The 22,305-nt window shown below is 40.1% G+C and overlaps 2 protein-coding genes across 17 annotated transcripts in view; one reads left to right on the top strand and one right to left on the bottom strand.

Moving 5' to 3' along the window:
* Positions 1 to 22,305, top strand: part of PER3 (period circadian regulator 3) — a 36,388-nt gene that overhangs the window by 5,782 nt on the left and 8,301 nt on the right. For 4 of the 16 annotated variants that reach the window (XM_030508039.1, XM_030508046.1, XM_030508054.1 and 1 more), the window contains 14 exons: positions 594 to 700; positions 944 to 1,100; positions 2,023 to 2,128; positions 2,563 to 2,688; positions 3,402 to 3,528; positions 4,453 to 4,597; positions 5,243 to 5,370; positions 5,761 to 5,964; positions 6,576 to 6,827; positions 7,335 to 8,071; positions 9,173 to 9,350; positions 9,736 to 9,910; positions 10,510 to 10,660; positions 12,198 to 18,083. In XM_030508039.1, coding sequence (XP_030363899.1) covers positions 594 to 700; positions 944 to 1,100; positions 2,023 to 2,128; positions 2,563 to 2,688; positions 3,402 to 3,528; positions 4,453 to 4,597; positions 5,243 to 5,370; positions 5,761 to 5,964; positions 6,576 to 6,827; positions 7,335 to 8,071; positions 9,173 to 9,350; positions 9,736 to 9,910; positions 10,510 to 10,660; positions 12,198 to 12,299 — 2,695 coding nt within the window. In that variant the 3' untranslated portion in view covers positions 12,300 to 18,083. Of the gene's footprint in view, positions 1 to 593; positions 701 to 943; positions 1,101 to 2,022; positions 2,129 to 2,562; positions 2,689 to 3,401; positions 3,529 to 4,452; positions 4,598 to 5,242; positions 5,371 to 5,760; positions 5,965 to 6,575; positions 6,828 to 7,334; positions 8,072 to 8,160; positions 9,085 to 9,172; positions 9,351 to 9,735; positions 9,911 to 10,492; positions 10,661 to 12,197; positions 18,084 to 22,305 lie in introns of those variants that run through there. The other 12 variants (XM_030508042.1, XM_030508041.1, XM_030508040.1 and 9 more) reach the window with 12 other exon arrangements.
* Positions 17,169 to 21,564, bottom strand: UTS2 (urotensin 2). Its single transcript, XM_030508085.1, has 4 exons — positions 21,054 to 21,564; positions 18,641 to 18,751; positions 18,024 to 18,067; positions 17,169 to 17,448 (listed from the first exon to the last, which is right to left on the bottom strand). The coding sequence occupies exons 1-4, from the start codon at positions 21,154 to 21,156 to the stop codon at positions 17,332 to 17,334; spliced, it is 375 nt and encodes a 124-aa protein (XP_030363945.1). The 5' UTR covers positions 21,157 to 21,564; the 3' UTR covers positions 17,169 to 17,331.

Here is a 22,305-nt window from a genome sequence, read left to right as displayed (position 1 = left end):
AAACAAAGTAGTTTTGTGTTAGTACGCTCATGGAAAAACATCTAGAACTTGCCATGTAAATTAAACAGAACTGCAGTCAGGTTTTGTCATCCAGGGCAATGGGGGCCTGTGGTAACACAGAGAGTGGAAAACCCACATAATGCAAAGCTCTGGGGGTTGCAGTGTGGAGATACAGCTGTACTGAGTTGGGCCACATAAATTTGACCAAACTAAACCTGTCTCCTGCTAAGCCCTTAGAGTGTTTTTACAACACCCTTTGCAGCCTCCATGTCAGATTTCATACTGATGTTTTTTCAAGATCCTTTTTTATGTTACGTTAATGTTATTTTCTCTTTACATATGACAGGCACAAAGCTGCCTGCAAATGTGAAAATTTACCACATCTCCAGGCACAGAAATGTTTTTCATTAGTATTTACATACCTGCATTGCACTGTCAATCCTTAGAATGATCATATGGAGTTGGAAAATGTTCTGTAGCCTTAGTTCGTGCTGCTGTAGATCATGCATGGGGACTTCCCTGACAAGCAAAGGGTTAAGGATGTAAATACTCAGAACTATATTATAACCAGTGATAATGTGTTTGGGTTTCAGAGCAGTGCCTTTGTTGGGTTACTTACCTCAAGATTTAATTGGAACGTCCATTCTGATGTATTTGCACCCAGAAGATCGTCCTTTGATGGTTGCTATTCACCGGAAGAGTAAGTACAGTTGCTTTAAGAGGAATTTCTACTGGTTTTAATGTTCTTTCATTATCATATTGCTTGGCATGTGACTACAGTCTAGACAAAAATAAGCTAATAAATTAAAGCAACCAGTTTGATCAAAGCAGATTCAAGCCCAGAGTTTTAAAGGACCCCATTGTTAGTGTTTGTGCTTGCACTCCTGTGTCATAACGCAAACTAAACCTTGTTTCTTGATTGGTTTGGGTTTGTTTTTTTCAGTCCTGAAGTTCGCTGGTCAACCCCCTTTTGAACATTTACCTATTAGATTTTGTACTCAAAATGGGGATTATGTCATACTGGATACCAGCTGGTCCAGTTTTGTGAATCCTTGGAGCAGGAAAGTAGTGTTCATCATTGGCCGACACAAAGTCCGAACGTAAGTCAGCTGTAGAATTATCTGTTAAAGTGCTTTTCATTGAATGCTCTGCAAAACAAAACAGTCTCAGTACTGAACAGTGTTGCTCCTGCAGTCTGTGACTACCTAGCATCTGTCTTGCAGCCCATCCCTTCGGAACAGCATTCATTTCATTTAAGTATGAAAATAATTACTTTGAAATAAAAGGCAAAATCAACTTTTTTTTAGCGTATGTTTTTGCACATGGTTGATAATGGACATGTCTAAATCAGTCTCAATATCAGTTTTAGAAAGCTGAGTATAAGTTAAAATGCAATGTAAGAAGTAGATCACACTAACAAATAATTACCTTACCTTCATTCATGATTGGCTAACCAAAGCAACAAAAAACATTACTTGAAAGACATGTAGCTAAAATGACCTTCTGATTTTTCTTCCGGAACATTCACTTGCTACAGAATCTAAGTGTTTACCAAGATAACCTCTTTTTAAAAATGCATTTAGTATTGATTGTGCAAGTTTATTTTTCACGTTTCTCATTAGTTTCCAAGAGATTTGGAAATATGACTGTCTGCCTTCCTTTTACATGTTTTTTCTAGGAAATGGCTTTTTGAGATGGCCTTTTGACTGTTCAAAGTGATCTTTTATGGGGTGTGAATTTGTCTTCTGGGTGAAGGAGACAGGTGTAGATTCTTGTCAACCTTAACTCCTGTCACTGTGCTGGTGTACTGACTTCCCTGGGGCTTCACATGAAGCACTGCTCTCATAACACTGCCTCACTGCCCTAGCAGAGCTGCTAGTGGAACAGATGACATCCCTTTGTATTGATTGAGCAAGGCAGTAAAAATAAAGTAATGATAATAAAGAATCTGTTCCAACTGTTTATAGCTACCTTTTCGTCATCAAATTAAATGAACAGTGAAATTCTGTTGGCTCTCTCCAGAAGCCCTCTGAATGAAGATGTTTTTGCTGCAAGAAGTAAAGAAACGAGCCGTGTTGAGAAAGAGATAAGAGAATTGCAAGGACAAATTTACAAGCTGCTTCTGCAGGTAAAGAGGGTGAAAGAATTTCAGAACACTGGCTGGCCTCAGTGAGGGGCTAAAGAAACTGGCGTCTGTTTAGCAGACTGCTTTGGGGATGATCTGATAAAATGGTCTGAAACGAAAGCTCTAAATGGAGACAGGCTTGTGTGACAGCATTAAAAATACGGCTCGGGGGAGCCCATCTGATTAGGAAAAAATAGTTTGTTTGACGTATTTGCCAAGTCTTTATGTTGAAAGATAAATCTACATCCTGAAACAGCTTTAAATGTGATATTTAATTTTTTCCAAACAAGTGATAAAGCCCACAGCAATACTGACTTTTCACTTAATTTTTTTGTTTACCTGAAGTTCTGTGTTTAAAGTCCATTGTTCTCTTCTTTTTGTTCTCTAAGCAGATGATCTATTTTCTTTAATTACTGTTTTTTTCCCTCCTCATACAGCCGGTTCACAGCAATGTTTCCAGTGGTTATGGAAGCCGTGGAAGCAACGGCTCTTATGAGCACTATATGAGCATAGCATCTTCAAGTGACTCCAATGGGAATTGTGCAGAGGATATTCAGGAACCAGTAAGTCCATAAATGTGTCGCTGTCTGCAGAGTAGTAAAAATATGGTTTTAAAAATGACAATTTTTACTGTGTACATAGACACAACTCATCATGAATTTTACTGAAGTGGATATATGTGGCCATGTTCAAACTAAATGTACTTAAATTGGTCAATTATAGAATGCTGGCTTTTGGTTTTGCTCTTAATTTTGCTAACTAAAATGAGCAGATAACTACTATGGCAGTTCACAAAAGTAAATCAAAGACTTGCTAAGATCAGCCCTCTCAAAGAACAAGTGGACTCAGAGAAAAAAGTGAAAGAACTATGCAACCAGAACCAGGGTTGATGCATGTGGAGGGGTTCCTACCTCTTGCTATAGAAGAGTGGAAGCAGTGCTGTCCTAAAATGAGCATTACAATTACCTAACTTCCTTGTGAGGCTCCTGGGAAAGTCACCATCTTATTCCCCCTCTCAGGGCTTGCGTCAGTATTAAAACATTCAAGTGCTGAGGCTCTTTGAGCTTTATCGTCATTAATTTAATTAAATAAACCATGATAATTAGATGCATTAAGTTTACAAATACCAGTAGATACTAGGCTCAGGCTAATAGTCTTGTGTAGTTCATAGCTCCCTTGCAGTGTGGAGAATACAAGAACCCAAGCCCATTTTAATGGCCTCTTATGGCCTCTTTTTATTCATTTTATTCTGACGTCACGTTTCTCTTATCTCGAGATGACATTGCAGCAAGTTTGTGCAGATGTCAACCGAATAAAGAACCTGGGCCAGCAGCTGTACATTGCATCGAGGAGCAAGCCACAGAATGGAAACGAACAAGCTGTGAGCTCAGAAATACTAGGAGGTAAGTTAGTGTAATTATGATCCTTAAGGTAGCATGAACTCCCTGTAGATCAATAGCCATAAGTTTCTAGCATGGCTTAAATGTACAATAACTTTGTAACTGCTCTCTGAGGTACAGAAGAACATATCCAGCTCTTTCTAGACTAATAGACTTTCACTATTTTAACATTTTCTAGTGAAAATGCAGGCTTGCTTGTAGCAAGTCTACTAGAGAAGCTTCCCAGAGTTACTTTGTGTGGATTCTCAGAACCAACCCATGGGTTGGAAAACACTGCTGCACTTCCCACTGAAGTAGTGGTTTAGTTATTGAGTGTTTAACATTATGTTAATGCATATTATTTGCAGTGAGTACCTAGCATAGTACTCCATACATGGAGAAACCTGGATGCTTCCTCAGCTATCACAGCAGTTGGTATTAAAACGTTTTGCACTGTGATACTTTCCACTGAAGTTATCATTAACTCCTAGTCTTGTTGATAAGAGGACTGCACTGTGACTGTTGATACCACTCTGACCAGAGTATCTGTGCTATAAAAAGCTGTAAATTACTCCTAAATAACACATTGGATTCTGTGAAGTATAAATTGAGAGAAGAGTAATACCAATTGCAGTTTTGTTTTCAATTTAAATACAATATTTTTTTTTCCTTTGCTGTTTCTCTTGTGTTGTTCTGAGTGGATGTTTAAGGTGCTGTGTGGGATTTTCTTCCTTTTAAGCATTCCTTCCCCTTTGCCCTCCCCTACCCTCGAAACATGTGAATTGAGATGAAAATGCAGAATAACGTGGTAATGAGAGCTGTGCTGTCCTAGACCGTATATCCCTGCATAATATATATGTATGCCAGTATATGTATATATGTGTGTGTCTCAGTGGGAGTAGTGTTTAGGTGCCTCTGAGAGGAGTCTGAGGATTTCTTCTTTTCTAGGGAAGAGGCACACTGCTTCCTGTTCTCTTCAGACGCTGAGAAGTGATAGCACAGAAGAACCAGGCAATGCGTTTTATGATGGTTCAAAGAAAACTCCAAGTGTGCCTTCCTATCAGCAGATCAATTGTGTTGATAGCATCATCAGGTAATAAACTGTAAAGTGATTTTAGTGATACAAGTTTAAGATCAATTGGTGGAAGGTAAATTTCCAGCTAGTTTACATTGGTCTGAACTGTTTGGGTTTTGAGTTGTGAGATAAATTTGGGATTGTTTGGGATTGTCTGTAAAGTTTTCTGCCTCTCTGGGCAATCCATCCCAACACTCAGTCAATCTGAATTACACAGTAATGAAGTATTTAGGGCCTAAGATTCTGTTTGCAGCTATTGACATTTGTCTACTGATGGTTTCACCACTGGTGTATTGGAGTGTAGGAGGATTTCAATGGGCATAATATGTCAGTGTCTTCTCAATATACACCTGGAGAACAGCCATATAAAACAGTTGATACAATTTATAGAATGTTAGTATATTTTAACCCAGTAGATAACATCTCTTTTTTTCTTTTTTCCCCTTTTTTCTCTTTTCCTTTAAAGAGTAAATCAGAGAATTTATTTAAAATACTCTCTGGAAAGCAGATATGTGTCCAGAGAGCTTCCTGCAGTGAATTTAAAATACTAGTTAACAACCCCTGGATCTCCAGTTTGGATTGTTCAAATGTTTGTCTCTCCAAATGGAGAAAAAACCCCCCCACAAAGTAGCAAGAGCTTCCTCTGATATGCTTTTATTTCAGATATCTAGAGAGCTGCAGTATTCCAGCATTGAAAAGGAAATGTAAATCTTCTGCAAATACATCATCGTCATCTTCAGAAGATGACAAGCAAGTCCAGCAAAGTCATCAGGAAGCTGAGGCACTGGAAGGTAACACAAAGTTTACTGACAATCATAATAGAACATAGAATAGTTGTCACACTAACAGCACAAATATTTTGGTTATGTGGTAAATAGTTGCTTCCCTTGTCTAGATCTCAGAGTTAAGCATAAGCTACAATATTAAATCTTGGAACATAGAATGCGTCAAAAAAACTATTTTTTTTGTTGTTGCTGCGTAAGCCTGTTACTCGTTTTATGCCATGTTTAGTACGTGCTGACATTGCATTGGCATATGGATGATACATTTATTTGTATATAAGACTGTCTTATTTCATAGTCTGCACAGTTACTGCCTGTTTCTGAACCAGTCAGACTTGATGAATTGGCAGTGTTGCTTGGAATGAAATTCCCTGTAGAAGTTCTGTCATTTACCGGTAGATACTGCTATACTTTCAGCAGTTAATTCCCAAACTCCAGTGTCTGCTGATCAGGAAGAGACACTGAAAGACAAGACAGCTGCAGGCATGGTGGGAGCTCCTCTGGCAGACCTGACCCTGTCCAACAAGGCTCCAAGTGTGGTGTCTGTCACCAGCCAGTGCAGTTACAGCAGCACTATAGTGCATGTCCCACACCCTGAATCAGGTACTGTTCACACTCGCAAAACACTGACTTGCCTCACTGATTTTTACATTTACACACGGTTTCCAGGCTGAAGTATGCCATGAGAGAGTTTTGTCCATTTGAGATACATTCTCATGAATATGAGCTCTGAAATACCTGGATTTTATATGCCTGGAGATTTTTACAATATTAAAACTTAGTTTTAACAGAGTGAACTCTTTCTTTTCCCCTTTAACTGAATCACATCTATCTCAAACACAACACCATGCTTTTGGCCATTGAGGATTAAAATAAAAATGACTAATGGGCCAGTGTTACTTCATTTTAATGCAATAGGAGCTTAAAAATGAGTATTTAAGTGCTATTGTACTAAGAAAATATGAAGAAAGAAGTGCCTCTGTAATTTCAAAGTGAATTTGAAGTTTTGGAGACCATGCAAAGTAATTTGCTCAGTTGATGTTAGTGTAACTGTATTTGATTGTAAAGGGTGTATTCTCCCCCCACCTTTGCAGCCTTTATCTGCTTGGTAGCCCAGACTAGGTTGTTTTGTGTGTAACCCTCTGGGTGTTGTGGGAGTTGACACCAGAAGACCAGAGCAAAGAGTGAGTAATTATTTTCTTCCCTCTTCAAAGAAGTGACTACAATGGAGGATACTACTGCTGGAAGTGAACAAATTGAGCTGCCTCCTGTGAATGCTCAGAATCTCACTGTAGTGCCTGAAGACTTAAAGCCAGTTGGGCTAACAAAAGAGACATTGTCAGTGCACACTCAAAAGGAAGAGCAGAACTACGTTGACAAGTTCCGCCAGAGGATCTTGCTCTCTCCATTTAGGACTTACCTTCAACAGGGGAGCAGAAATAACAAAGGACATTCCCGTGGCCAAGGTAGGAAGCAGCTTTGAGACATAAGGACTTATTAGATGACTTACAAAGACCAACCTAGTAGTGGAGTTTGGTTTTCCTTTGTATGATATAGCAAGTATCTTACTGGGGCTGCAAATAGAATACTTCCTTTGAACTGCCAAGGTTTGACAGCAGCATTGCCCATGTAGAAGGTCTGCTCCATCTTGGATGTTGCTGTGTTGGACTTTTCACAAAGCAGATAACTATTGCAATAAACCCTGCAAATCCCAAGTAGTTTATTGCCCCTTCTTGAAGGAATGTAAAAGATCTGATTAGGATAGGCCAAAATGATGGATAAGAAAATTGATTATGTGAAGGATAATATTGTAGATATTTCAGCAAGTCCATCCTTGTAGTGTGTGGAAGAATTATCCAGAGGAAAGTCAGCTCTCTGAATAAACCACACTCAATTGTCAGGATGTTTTTTCTCTCCCTCTTTTTTCTTTTCCGGTCATTTCAGTGAATGCATCTCTTTTTCTTCCTCCTTAGGAGATTCTACTTCAAAGCAGATGAGCCCATCTAGCTGTAAAAAAGGCAAACATGGAAAATCCAAGCGCCAGAAACCTCAGAGAAAGTTGTCAGATAACCACTCTACCAGTAAAAATAGAAATAGTCTTCCGTGTGTGAAGAGAACAATTCAGAAACAGTCATTCTCTCCCTCAGAAGTGTCCTGTTTGAGCTCCTCCAATACGAATGTCCTTCCTCCTGTGGGATTTCCTGTCTGTTTGGATCCACTATCAAGTTTTCCAGCCTCTTCTGTAGGAGAGGAGCTTGCCATTCATTCATTAAAACCTGAGCCCATGTCATCATCACAGCTACGCTGTGGAGCTCAGTCCTGTCCAGCATTTTATCCCCCAAACATAGGCACGTTTATGGCTGTATTTTTTCAGAGTTTCCCTATGTATGCTCAGATGCCTCAGTATGTCTTTCTTCCTAGCCCTCAGTATGTTTATCTCCCCTCTTCATATCCCTGCACTGTACTACCTCCAGCCCCACCTCCTCCTGCTCCATCACCAGTAGCACCACACGCTGCGGATCAGCCCTTTCCAGTCTCTTTTGCCACATCCATGGAGGACCAGCAAGAGGGGCAGTGTGCCCAGGCCCTACTGCTGAGTAGCTCACGGAGCAGCTCCCCACTTCAGTTGAATTTGCTTCAAGAAGAGCTGCCAAAACCTATGGAGCTTTTCACTAGTACTGATGTTAAAGCACATGCAGAAGCTAAATGTGTAAGTAGCATGAATTTTTAATGCAGAGGAGAGACTCTGACTTTGATGGTGTTCAGTCACAAAACTAGCAGTGACGATCTGTGTTTCAGGGTCACCAGTTTTTGTTTGCTGCTTTGTGGCTGTGCTATGTAGACTACAGGGCACAAATAGCACAGAAGGTGGAGAAAGCTGTTGATACTTTTAGCTGTGGGAACTTGTAATAGTACAGTGTTGGCACTTAGCAAATGGCAGAAAAGTGACATCTTCCAGTCTAGGCTGCCACAAGCTGCTTTGACTCAGCACTTTGGCATCAGCCTTTTCAATTTTTGGCCAGAATTTGGGGTTTGGGGCTTTTATGCATGTGGAACTTGGTTAGTGCTGCACAGTTCGCATCCTTTTTCACCCAGTCCCACAGTCTCTGTGGAGAACCCAAACAAAGGGAAGATGCACTTCTAATTACTCCCTCTGTCTCCCAGGGATGCAGCTAATGGCCGAAGAACAGGGATCCGTGTGGGGCGGTTTCCATACTTGGGCTTAGAAAAGGCCTCTCCAACTTCTGTGGTAAACGCAGAGGCAGGAATCTGAGCTCTGCAGGCAAGGAAAGAAATGCTGGCTCCTGAATCCAGATTGGGCTGGAAAGGCTGGATCAGCTGAAACTGCAGGGTAGGGTCCTGGAAGGGGAGTTGCTGTACCTGTAGCCACTGAAGCCGTGAGCTTCACAGAGTGAATCAGGGAAAGACTCTCATATTTTCATGGTAGTGCTCCATGGCTTGATGTGTGTGGTTGCTTCATGCCATCTAACAGGACGTGAAGGGAACCGACTCCTGCTCTCTTGTCAGCAGAAAATACTGTCTTAATGCAACAGTACAATATCTTGACCCAGTGGGGAAGGAATTACAGCAGAAACCAGTAACCTAGAGTGCAGGTGCTTCTTCATTTCGCCATGAAGAGTGTTGCCCTGAGTTTTAGACTGCTGTGCATTTTCAGAGTAGAAACTCCAAACCTATTGAACTGATCTGAGAACTTGGTCAACATGTGACAAATTCAGTAAACGCATGAAATTCCCTTGTCAAACTTAAATGTAATTTCCATGGGTATGTTTGTTTTGATTTTTGTCTGCAGGACAATGATCCAGAAGATAGTGTTAACAGTGCTAACTGTTGTGCTTCTAGTGAATTTACTGACCACTTGCTGTATGAGGGCTCCCTGTCGGGTGCAGGTTCAGCAGCATCAGGCAGTGGATCAGCTTTATCTGTTTCTTCAGGGTCTAGCTCCAATGAGACTTCTGGTTCTGGCACAGGTAGGGAAGTTTAAGATTTGGATGTTTGGTGCTAGATGGCTTGCTAACATGTTGGTAATTCATAACAAGATACTGGAATGGGAATGGGAAATCCAGTAAGAGGATTTGTAGTCTTTACTTTCACCAGCTTTCACTGTTTGAAGCCAAGTTTGTTTCAGTCAGTGTAGTTGGAAATGGCAATCTAAGCTATTCCTTTAACCTGTAAGTCATTCTTTCATTTTGCTTGTTACCACTTTTCTTTGGTTTTTCACAATCATCTTGGGAGTACCTGTGTTCGTATTACAAAACAAGGTTGCAAGAATACACTGGTGGTTTATTTTTTGTGCTGAATTACTAGGATTTCTCAACACATCTGCATTGCTTTTTTCTTCATGGTAATTCTCAGGTAGTGGGAAAAGCACCAAGTATTTTCCCAGCAATGATTCTTCTGAAGCTTCCAAAGAAAAGAATCAGGAAGCAGAAGAAAAAGGGACAGCTCATAAATCCAGCCATGAGTCAGCCTGGATGATGATGGATCACACACCTGAGCAAGTTCTAATGACTTACCAAATGCCAAACAGGTTGGAAAACATCAAAAATTTCTGACATGTAGTTTGGAATTGTGCACAGAACTGTAGAATTTAAAATGAGACTCTGGAAACTGCACATACCAGTGAAACCCCAGGAAGGTGTATTTTTGTGCATTTTAAGCCCTGGTTATTTCCTTTTGTCTAGTTTTTTGTTTTCCCCGTTTAGTCCATCAGTTAAAATATGGTAACATGTAACCTCTTTGCTGAAGTGTTAAGGGGATTGGTTACTGTCCTGTACTTTGAATGCATAAAGGGCTAAAAATACTTCTATGTTATTGGCAAGTTGCTTGCAATTAGTGCTTATATTTGCAGTGAGATTCCACATTAAAAAACCCCAATCAAACAAAACCACACCAAAAACCCAAACAAAAAATAACAGCAAAAAACCCCTGACAGTTAGAGCAGTGTTGAAAGGAGCCTTACAAAGCAAATAAGGTTTAACAAACTATAGTTACTTTTCAGTGGCTGGTGCTCTCTAGACTTCAGCCATAGATAGATATTGGTGAAGAGACTCCCCCAAGGTGATTGTAATTGGTGCCTGCCTTGCTTCATTTAGTGCAGCTGTACTCACAGGTGTCTGTTACCTGCAGAATTACAGAGGAAGTTTTAAAGGAGGATCTGGAGAAGCTGGCAGTCATGCGAAAGCAGCAGCCATGGTTTTCGGATGGGCAGAAGGAGGAGCTTGCAGAGGTACACACATGGATCAGGACTCAGACTGTCCCGCTGGAAATCAGCACCCAAGTAAGGAGTTGGGAAAGGAAGCTGAAACTTGCTCATGCCCTGGCTGCCCAGTGGCAGTGCCATTTCTAACCATGGAGATCTTACAGTGCTGAGGTCACTGATGGTTATTCCTTGTAAATTATATAAGGAAATGAGTTCGAGTACACTAGCCAGATAAATGTGCCAAAATACAGGCCTTTCCATTGTATTTCTTTGCATGATGTGTAAATTCTTTGTAGGAACCACCTATAGCAAAGTTCCTCCAGTCAGCTGTTGGATGAATGGGAATAGTGTCACACTGTCACACAAGAGTCCCTATCTAGTGATGGTTTTTTTTGTAGGCATGAGGTCTTTTGCTCTTTTTCTTAAAAAGCTGATTGTTGCTATGACTGAACAGCAGGTAACACTGGGATGTTAGTGGAGATCAGAGCAAATGTGCTCAGCAAGCTGAAAAATGCTCATGATTGCAGAGGAGGTTTAGGCATATAGTAAGAAACGTAAAAATAGCTGCTTTTTGCAGGTGGATTCATTCTTCAAGTATTTTGATATCTTACGCCTCATTATTTTAGCTGGCATTACTTTTGGCTACTCTGATAAACTAATTCTGATTTGTATTAGTATGTGTTGAAGAACATCCTGATCAGTTTAAAGTGCTCCCAGGTACAACGGAGAAGAAAAGAGCAGGACAGAACTAGTCCCACAATGATCTAGAGCTCCAGTGATGTGTTGTACAGAACATTTCAAGGCAGAGTGGGTTGCATTCATGTACTCATGCAGCAGAAAAATCCTTTATCTGTTATAGTACTGTATGCTCTATGTGCTGGGATTTTCAAATGTGGTGTTCTCTGAACTGTGGTATTTATTTCTAGAACAGAAAAATTGAGAAATCTGTGTCCTTGGATCTGGAACAAGACCAGAAAATTAGTCTGTCTTTGCCTAATACCATGATAAGAGTCTTGTGCGTCCTGTTGTGGTTAGGACCACATGTTTGATTCAGATAGCAAACTGACATCCAGTGGTCTTGCAGAGAATATTGTTGAGTGTTAACATCTCAAATGTTCTGAGATGTGTTGATATGCAAATACAAGCATTTGATATATAAGGTGCAGGATTTCTATTTCAATACTTGATTTCAATATCATACCATTTCTCAAGAACAAGAAAAATCTGGTCCATCAGCACACTTCGGCGCCTCAGCCTTTTGTTGTTGGGTGGCGGGGTTGCTGTTCAGATTGCAGTCCAAGTACTTAATGAGCATCTGGGTTGTAAGGCTGAAAGATAAGGCCTTCAAATTCAAGGAAGTTACATGCCTTTTTATCTCAAAGCTAAGACTGTATGTTCCACTAATCACAGAATTCATTTCTAAGAGAAGTGAAGTTGGAGGTGCAAGTATCTGCTTCTGAATATATCTGTATAAACTCTGCTTGTAGAAAGATTTGAGCCCATGGGTAAGAAGTTTCAAGTGATTTCAATGTGTCATGCAACCAGGATTTGACTCCTTGAAATATACTCATAAAAAGAAGAATTGAAATTATTATGTTCTTATTCCTTTTTAAAGGGCTGTGTTACATGTGACATCAGGGATGCGAGTTGTGAGGCTGCAATGGCTGCTGACAATATGGAAAACAAGGGAAAATTGCCTCCGCACCTGCAACACTGAAGTCGTCAGCACTTGTGTCAGTAAAACCACTTGGTGTAATTTCCATCCTCTTTTCCTCTGCCTTCGCTACATACTAGTGGTGAATCTCTCTCTCTGTTTCTTCCCAACATGAACAGTTACATGTGAAACAAAATCTTCCTCCATTACCCCTCCGGTCCTGGCATGACTTTGAAGACAATCTTTCATTGGGAGGCTCTTTCTCTTCCTGACCTCACAGACTTGATGCAGAATGGGTTATGTTTCTAACTTTTGATTGCTCAATGATGAGCAAAATACAAAGGTGTTCTGGGATTTGTTTGTTCGTTTGAACTTGGCAAGTAAGAGTTTGAAAAGATGCAGTGGTTAAGACCTACAGTGATGAACCTAACAGATTGGAGCATGTAGGCAAGATGAAACCAGCATTGAAACCAAGCTCTTCATTTTCATTTGTTTAACATTTAAAGATCTAAACTGAAGATTCTGAGGCTCTAAAATCACTGTAGCTGGTTCAAGAATCCAAAAGGCTTTTTAATGAGCAGCTGAAAACTGAGTTATTCTGCATCAAAATGCCTTTCACCAGCTGGTGCCCATCAAAAACTGAAGTGAAAAGAAGCAAAGCTATTCCCTATGTTTTTCATTATGAGTGTTTTGGAGCCAAGTTGGTTTAAAGCTTTTGCTTTTAAAGCTGTGTTTCTCAAGATAGGTGTTTAAAATTGATTGAGGGTAACTGGTTTGCAACGCCACTAGACATGAGATTATAAGTAGCAATCAAAGAAAAAAGTAATAATTCAGGAGTTCTTTTCTTATACAGGATCTGCTTTTCAATAAAAGACACAGGGAAAACCTTTTCTATCAGGGCACTATAGCCTAGTTATCAATTCAAGTAGCTACACGCGATCTTTTGTGTTGCTAGTGCTCTGGACAGCAGATTTGTATCTTAGGTTTTCTGTTGCTGATTTAGAGTAGTTAAATGAGCTGAACCCAGACATAATGAATAGGAATTTTTAAGCCATTTCCCTGTTTTGTTTTTGTTGTGGTGATGCCAAAAACAAAAAGAAAAAAGAGATTGAGCTTTATTTCTGCTTTCTTGAAAAGTCACACGTTGTGGAGCCAAACTTGAACATCAGACCACATACTTCTCATCACTGTTGACTTCCTGTACAAGTTTTAACCTCTTTCTTTATAATGGTGTCTCTGGCTGTAGAAATCCATGAACGAAAATATAGTTTGTACATGGTGTTTGTGGCTCAGAAAGTGGTAACAGCTTTCTCTTTCAGTATGTAAAAGGACTTGTTCTCATGTTAATACTTCTAGCTTCAAGCTGAATCTCTCAAAGTGCTCTTCAAGCAGGACACGCTTCATACACCTAGCAGATTTTGTCTGATTTCCCCTTTCTGTATCAAAGCTGGATGTTTTTCTTTGTGGAGTTCATCACCTCAGCCTTCTCAACAAACACTGTTGGAATGTAACATATTATTCATCCTGTTGTTCTGTGTAACTCCTCTTTTTCTGCCATGTGAAGGATTTTCACATTTCCAGTTTCATTTACTAGTGAGCTTCAAGTGGTTTAAGTTACAAATACTGTGATCTGCAGATCTTTGAAGGAAAACTGTGTTTATCTAAAGGGTTTTGTTAGTTTTTAGAATCAATTCAGTGACAATCTTTGTCATTAAAGCCTATTTAAAGGAAAGGTATTTTTACAGAATTTCAAGTTTAATTTGACCCAGGCAGCATTCTTTGGATTTATTTTTTAAGTGTGCTTGTCTGCTCTGTTTATTACCTATTGCTTTCTATTTATTCTCAAGCTGCATTTCATTGTCTTCCAGTTTTTCAGTTTGAACTTGTTTTTTCTTGTCTTGTAAATCAGCAGAGGTCCACACATCCTCAGTAGGTTTTGTGTTCCAACTTCAAACAGCTCTTAAAATAAGAGACTTTGGCAGGTGTTTACATATAGCAAGTCATGTACTCAAGTCAGAAAATGTGGGCAATACCATATACCTTTCCTATTATTCTTTCCAGCACTTTCCAAATAGAATATTCTGCTTTGTAACCACACTGCCTAAAATATTTGCTCTAAAACATGTAAGAAGATGCTTTGTGTACAGGTTCTTTTCTTAATTGAGAAGTTTCTTACCTAATTTAACTGTCAAATTATGCTTATGCACTAGAATCCATTCTAGTTAGATGTGCTTACATTGACTGCTTTAATGTGTTTTGAGACTTAGTGAGCTAGATCAATGTGAATGCTCCAGGTAAGGACGGCTGTCTCCTTCCAAATAGGTAGGAAGTGGAAGCCAGAAGGGAGGTTTAGATAAGCAACTCTTTTGCTGTATGTTATTTCCTGAGTATGAAAATGAGATGGTTTGCGATGTCTTAGCAGGCATACATGTAATCCATGTTACAAACAGTGGGGCTTGGTTTAGGAGAATGGTAATGTGCACCTAATAGTTGAACAGTGCTTTTCATCTATAGGTCTGGAAATACATTGGTTGTATAAAAGGAGGCAGAGAGAGGACTTGCACAGATGCATACCCCCAGCTCATACCAAATCCAGAAGTATAACTTGGGGATCTTCACTCACTGTATCCTGTGCTGTCTTTGCTACAAGGAGTGAAGATTCTGACCTTTATGTAGGAACTTGATCATATTGTATGTGTTTCTTGTTTGGAGATGTTAACCCTACTTGTACCACTTGCTACTATAAATTTGTGCCCAGAAAGATCATACAGCAACAGAAATCCTAGACATGCTAGTTTTTGTAGTTCTGTGAACATCATACCCTCTGACCATGTATAATGAAGGTGCATGTGCCTGGGAGCTTGAATTCAAAGTTTGTAATCCTGGCTAAATCTTAGGTGCAGGAGTCCTTGTCTGGGGCTGTGTTAGTCCTGGGTTATAGAATAAATATAGTGTGGGAGAAGAATAGAAGAATGAAGAGGTGAATCAGTGCCCTGTGTGACGATGAAACTAAATTATTTGCCCAAAAACCAAGTGGTGTTTGCTGCAAAACCAGGTTTAAGACAAAAAACAGTTTCCCAGGCTACTCTTTACCCCACTAGAACCACAACATCTTGCAGTCAAATGCCTTATCAAGCTGTTTGGGAAGGACCTCATTTCCGTAAGTCTTCAGGAACTGGTAGTTTTTACTTTGGGTTTTATTACTCTTTCAGTCTCTCTAGTTTGCTGGAGCAGTCAAGGTGAGATCCAGTTCTGTTCTGAAAGACCAGTGGAGTAAATAGCGCAGCCAGATTTGCACATGCTGTCTTGTTTCTGTGACTTTGTTTTACCTGGTATAATTTAAACATTGCAGACAGTTTAGAGCTGCTTGGAAGGTCGCTTCTTTGGTGACCAAAGGGAAAACATGCAAGTACAATAACGGTGCAATTAATACCCCCTGTGGGGGCAGCAGCAGTTTGAAACCCTCGGCGGATTTCTCTGGCAAATTCTTTTTTGTTGTATTCATAAAATACAGAATTCTGTTTTTAAGAGATGAATTGATGTGCAAATATTTTCATGGCATTGTGAGGAACAGGAGGGACCCTAATGTGTTTTTCCAGTGCGATGAATATTTGCTGAATGAGTCGTGGATTGGTAAGTTTATCTTCCAGCTGAATCAAGTTTTAAATCACAATCAAATAAATTTTTACATCAAGAATATTTTATTGATATTCAGCTGGGGTTGAATTTCCAGGTGTGATTTTTGCTGTAGACTTTAAAGGGGCTTCTGTTTTTATAAATAAAACTGAAAATATGCTGCAACAAAAAGGTTTCAAGGGTGTGTTTGCTTTTGGTGTTGGTAATGTCTGGAAAATAGGCTTATAAGAAAATACGACATCTTTCTGATTGTACATAGGTGGTGAGGTTGTGGGTTTATGTATTTTGCTTTGTTTGCTATATTTGAAGTGGAATTGAACAGATTTATTTCTTTCCCCCCCTGTGTTTATAGGCTCTATCCCTTTCCATTTCTATGAAATAAATCTGTCTTAGATGGTTACTCATTTAGATAAATTCAAAGTCTTTCTTACAGTTTTTATTGACTGATGAGGAGGCAGGAAAGGAGGAACTTCCAGACAGGCAGACTGCTCCGTTGTGTAAGGATGAATGTTCAGAAGATTTCAAGTAGCTGCACGGTGCATCCAGCTGCCATAAGGACATTTTTCTTTGCTATAGCTGCATTCATCTGTCTTGCAGTTTATGTGAGGTGAGCAAGCTCTACAAAGCTTTGTTTAAACAGCACGTCCAGAGATTTATGATGTATATTATTGTGATTGATGTAGTATGTGTATCACTGTTAGGTGAAGTTTATGTCAAGCTTTCTTTGAGCCTTGATTAGCATGAGACATATGCAAAGCATGTATTGAACAAGGTAGGGCTTCACAGCTTAGGCTGAGACACTGCATAGTTTCAAGATTGCCATCCCCCACAGACAGTTCCTGACTCTTTAGCTTTATTCATTGCAGATAATATTGGGAAGTACCCGGGATTGAGCAGTTCTTTCTCTTCAGTGGTAGTGGGAGCAGATGCTTGATCCTGACACTGACACATGCTTATTGTTTCTGTGGTGTCTTGGGGATGTCAGGAGGGGATTGGGCACTGTTAAGCTGCCATTCCTCCCTGGCTCAGCATCATCAGGCAATGCAGCAATGACCCTCTCTTCCTGGCACCCCAATCTATGTCAAGAGGCCAAGCAACAAAAGAGAAAGTCCTCTTGCCTCTGGACTTAGATGCAGCTGAGGCATCTTCTGGGAGGTTTCATGGGACCCCATGGGAATCTTACTTCCCCTGTCCGAGTTCTTTTCGTGTTGCATATTTCTCTCTTTGTCCCATTACTTTATTCCTGTTGTGCTGAACTCTTAAGAAAATACCACACTGCTCACAGCATCATTGCAAAACATCAAGAATTTATTAATTTCCAAGTAGCATAGAATCTAAAGTTAGGAGCTGTCTTCATGTTTCTTCATTCTCATTTTAAATCAAAAGCAAATCTATAAACATGTTTTCAGACATCTGTATAAATTATGCAACCAAAGTCAGGGAGATTTTCTTCTCCTGTTTACACACAGTATTTCCAGAAGCACTCGGAAAGATTCCCACGTTTCTTGTACTGTTTCCTATCCTTGGTCAAGAAGCGGCCCAGCAAAGCAATTCGAGGATGATTTCCATAGAAAGTCTAAAATCAAACAACATTAGACAGGTTACTGTTGGATGGTAAATGTTCCCAGTGGGAAAGTCCATTCTCCACTAACCCAACTGACCACCCAGCCCATGTTCTGACTGGGAGAAGGAGAGGCGACTGCCCCATGTGCCCTCTGATTTAGATGATGCACTAAAACTGGTCCCTGTCTTCTGCCTTTATATTTAATTCAGCAGGAATGATGTTCTCTATTTACCTAATGGTTCATAACAAATCTGATAATACTGTGTAGCCTGTGTTGTAGTGAGGGAGGGAAATGACAAGCAGCTTATACTGGTTAATGGCCTGGCCTGGTGAAGCTGGAAATTGGCCTTGATTTAGTAAAGCAGTTTTTCGGGGTGGGTAGAATGAAAAGCTCTGGATTATTTGCTGTCTTCCCCTACTTATCAAACTGCTAAATGATTCCAGCTTCAAGAACACTGTGGCATATTTTAGTTTATACTGTTCATGAAGTCTGTGGATCTCAAATGATGTCTCAGTAACAATTCCATGTATTTTAAAATGTGGGGTCTTGTTTTTCTTGTTTCGGTGACAGATGGTCATTTACTTACCTCTTTGATGTTCTCCCTTGGGTTGTAGCTGCTGGGGCTAAGACCTGGAGAGGGGAGACATAAGGAAATGTTTTACCATTTAGAAATCAGGAACCTGCACAAGTCATTTTGTGCCATGATGCTGGAGCCAGCACGAGTCTGGAATGTTCAGTGGACCAAACAAAAAACCCTTTTGCTGCAGCACAGCCAGTTCTCCTCGCACGGTCTGGGATTCTGCAGATGCAAGCTGTACTGTCCTCTTCAGCAGACATCTATTGCCCCCAAAACCATCTATTGCTATTGATTCTGCACTTTGTGCAAGTATCGATGGTTTTGAAGAGACTGTGCTGTTTTGATTTGTCTGCCAGCTCCTTTTAGGCCAGTTTTTACCTTGCCGTGGTTTTGTTGTATGGAGGTTTTACTAAACTGACTTGGAGACTTTTCCAGCTGGTATTGAGCTGCAAGCACGGCTGCTCAGCAGGCTTCCCCACGCTCCCAGTTCACTAAATGACAACTATCTGTTGCCTACACATAATGCTGTATTCCAGAAAATACCCAGCAGTTGGCCAAAATACCTGTGGAAGCTGGACATGCAAACCATGGGCACTCCTCCATATACTGTTGTGGTAAATCCTCACCTCCTTTGTTGTCTTCAGTCACTGTGCCCAGGAGCTCTGGCAGCAACTGAAGCAGGGAAGTGCTTCCTAGGCTGCCCAGCCTCTCCAGGTTTAATCTTGGATCGTCATCAGCTGCAAATGGAAGATGACAAATGGGCATACAGTAAGAGGTTTTTTGCTTTGAATCCCTGTTTGTCTGTCTCAGATGATTCCTCATCTGTCGGCCCACCTGATGAAGACTATAATGAAATCATGAATCATCCATCCTCATTTAATGAATATAATAGGGATAGTTGTGTGTTTTGTCCTGTTTTTTCCTTCCAAAGCTTTGAGAAAAGATACCTTCTGATGCTAATCCCAGATCCTCATTTCTCTGGCAGATCTTTCTTTAAGAAAGTTTTTTGACTAACAGCAGCCCCTCCATTGCTTGGGGAACTCACACCCCAACCCTTCTAGTAACCAGCTGTAGACAACCCAGACTTGTTTATGATTTAATTTAGGGGGTTTTAGTCCATTTCTTTATCAACCAGTTCCTATGCTGGAGGTTTTTTATGAATAAAGACAAAACTTCCTCTTCAAGGCCTCTTAACCTGTTTGGTTTCCCAAGTATTTAATGCAATAAAATGGGGTGAAGGGCAGGAATAAATGTTTGAACTCTAAACCATATTTTGGCAGTTATGCTTCTCAGTGCATTTCAGTCATCTCTCTCATTTAATGTGTGTACCAGTACAGATATTGTTACTACTTCTGAAACAACAAATTGCTGATACCTGATGGGATTAATTTGTGTGTGCATAGAGAATTTAGAATCCTGTAACTAGGCTGTGCCCCAGGGCAGGTTTTCAACAGGAGTCCTTAGCAGTGTTACACTTGAGGTAAACAAGGCTTTTCTAATCTAAGCAGTAAATTTCAGATTTGCTAATATATAGCAGACATTTCAAAATTGTGGGCAATGAGAGGGTGCTATTATCAAACTCCAGGTGTGGAGATGAGTATTGTTTTCTAGTTGCACTTTTAGATGATACTATGACGTTCTAGTTGCTCTTACCTGCAGACTCTCTAACTCCTTAATAGGGTATATATAAGTAAATAAGCTGAAAATAGTCTCTCAACACTTCAGAATCTTAGACCAAGATCAAGAATGTGAAGACCTTTGACATCCACATTGTTAGTTTGTTCACTGTACAAAAGGACAATTGCAAAGGACAGTGGGGATTTCAGTGTAAGATGCTGAATAAGAATATTGTAACTTCCCAATAATGTGCAATGGGGAGATAATTCTCTAGCCTTGTATTGTTTTTTAATTCAGAGCAGTGTTAGCAGGTAAATTGGTTTTGAGATTAAAAAACCCAAACCAACAAATAACAACAGAAAAACCCAAACCAAACCACAAAGCCAAAAATAAGAGCCCTCTTTAATACAGAGTTCTATCTTACCCAGCCTAGAGACTTCATATTAGCAAGGAAGATTTAATAAGCCTAATGGATGTCTTCAAACAAATGGAGTAATGTTGGAGCCAGCTTGTTCACCCCGTGATGTGATAGATGTTATCCATACTGAGTCATGGATAACATGACTCTGTAAATGCAAGTCACATAGAGGAAGGCTTAAGAAGATGCTGGCTTAGTGAGTCCAAGATTTTCAAAGCAGACTAAGGACTACTGATAGCTATAAACCAGCACAATAGCTGTTGTACCTGAAAACCAGGTAAGAACAGCCACTTCTTGATAGTAAGCTTTATGCAGTAACTTTGGGTTTAATTTGCCTGGTTTTTCAGAACTCATTTCAGAAACTCTTCCAGCACAGGTCAGCTCTGATGACAGCAACCGTCCCAACTGTTGTGCATCTTTACTGAGCTCTTTCAGTCTTGCCTTATGCTATAATGCCAAACTTTGAGGGCAGCTTTTTCAAGCCAAGATTTATTCTTCCACTGGACTGAACGGAATCTGCTTTAGCGCAAACAAATAGCATGCTCAATACACTGCTGTTTTTGTAGCATAAGACAGATTTGTCTGTTCTTGATCTCAGTAGGACTGCATCAATCTCTGCCGTAGGTTTCCTCCTTTTTAAATACAGCTTCAGTTAAACATGCCTGTACAGCCAAGTTTCTTTAAAATACTCAATGCCTACTAATGCTGCTTCAGAGACAGACGCTGTATATGCCAGCTTGCATTTGGTGCTAGAAGGCTCAGATACCTTAGTCTCCTGGATCTCAGAGCAGCAGGAAGAAATATTTAGGGCACCCAACCTCCCCATTTTAAAGAGTAGCCCTCACTGATGATGTTGCTTGTGCTTCCAGTGTTGGGAAGAAATTCCCACTTTTGCTAAGCTGGTCAGCACAGATAAAGGCCCCTCGGAAAGCATAGCTGCTTCTCCTCTGGTTTTACTGCTTCAGCCCCTGCTTTTATGACCATTAAAATCAAAATATTCTTACCTGAGAGTTGATACGACATCTCACTGGCATTGATGATGGGGAGAGAAGAGAGAGGACAGGAGAAGCCAATAATAATGAGACAGCAGAATACCAGCTTATGCATTGTTGCTGTGTTGAATGTATTTCGTCTTTGCCTACCCCTGTACCTCCGAACTCCTGTCTGTTGCCTCTGCTCCCAGTTTCACCCGTTATATAGCCGCTCATGACCTCATAAATATCATCATGTTCTCTCCCCCCTTCAGAAAAAAAAATCCAATGAATTTATTGCCCATTGACTCTAAATGGAAACCACTTTGCATTGATGTAATTTTTCAAGGTAACAGTTCATAGACAATAAATTTACTGTCTTATAGCTTGGGGTACAAAATGGATATTATATCAAACCAAGCACAGTAAAGTTTATAAATCTAGCATTAAAAAAAAAGTAACTTCCAGTTATAAATCATGAGTTAACAAAAGGGTCAGACGTTGGTTGAAATGACCAGGGCAATCAGACAGCTGATTTATGAGCCTTAGCAGCCTTGACGCAAAGCATCTGATATGAAATTCACTTTTTCTTCTTTTTGGGAGATGGATGGATGTGTTGTCTTGTATTTGGGGTTCTCGTGCCAGGAAAAGTACAAGAGAAGGGGAGTTAAAACATCTAGTTCATTTACAAAGGGAATGGAAGGGGAGTTTGATTTCTGAGCTCCCCCAGCCCCCCAGAGCATTTTACATCTATTTATTTGAGAAGACCTCATCCAATGTTGCCCTAGAGAATTGTCTTGGCAGAGAAAGTACAGCTTCCATCTGGAGACTTGCTGGGTACATATAAACTACTTTGGTTGATATTAAACACAGGTCCCTCACTAGACTGGGAGACCCTTTTCCATTTTGCTTATCTTTTCCTTCCCCTGTTGGAACTAACTACCTAATTCTGTATGTGCTGGCTAAGGGGGTTTTTTTCCCTTGTTCACCTTTTGCTTTTATTTAATGCTAACACAGTAGTTGCTGTATGTAATTTCAAACTTTAGGCTTCATTTCCCTCCATCTAGCATATTTTATCTTCTCTACTTACAGTTCCCTTTTTTGTATCAAAGAGATAGGACTGACTGGACTGGTCCCTCATCTTCATTCTTTATGAAGCACCATATTCAACTGTATAGAGCCTTGAAAGCAGCTTATGACAATTTTCTTTCCTTCAGGTGGTGAGAAGATTATGGCTGTTCAGGTTCATAAGAAATTGGGATTAGGTAATTTTCTTTCCTACCTT

This window comes from Strigops habroptila, chromosome 16 (assembly GCF_004027225.2).
Source record: "Strigops habroptila isolate Jane chromosome 16, bStrHab1.2.pri, whole genome shotgun sequence".
Classification (NCBI taxonomy): Eukaryota; Metazoa; Chordata; class Aves; order Psittaciformes; family Psittacidae; genus Strigops; species Strigops habroptila.
This window is presented reverse-complemented; position numbering and strand designations above follow the sequence as displayed.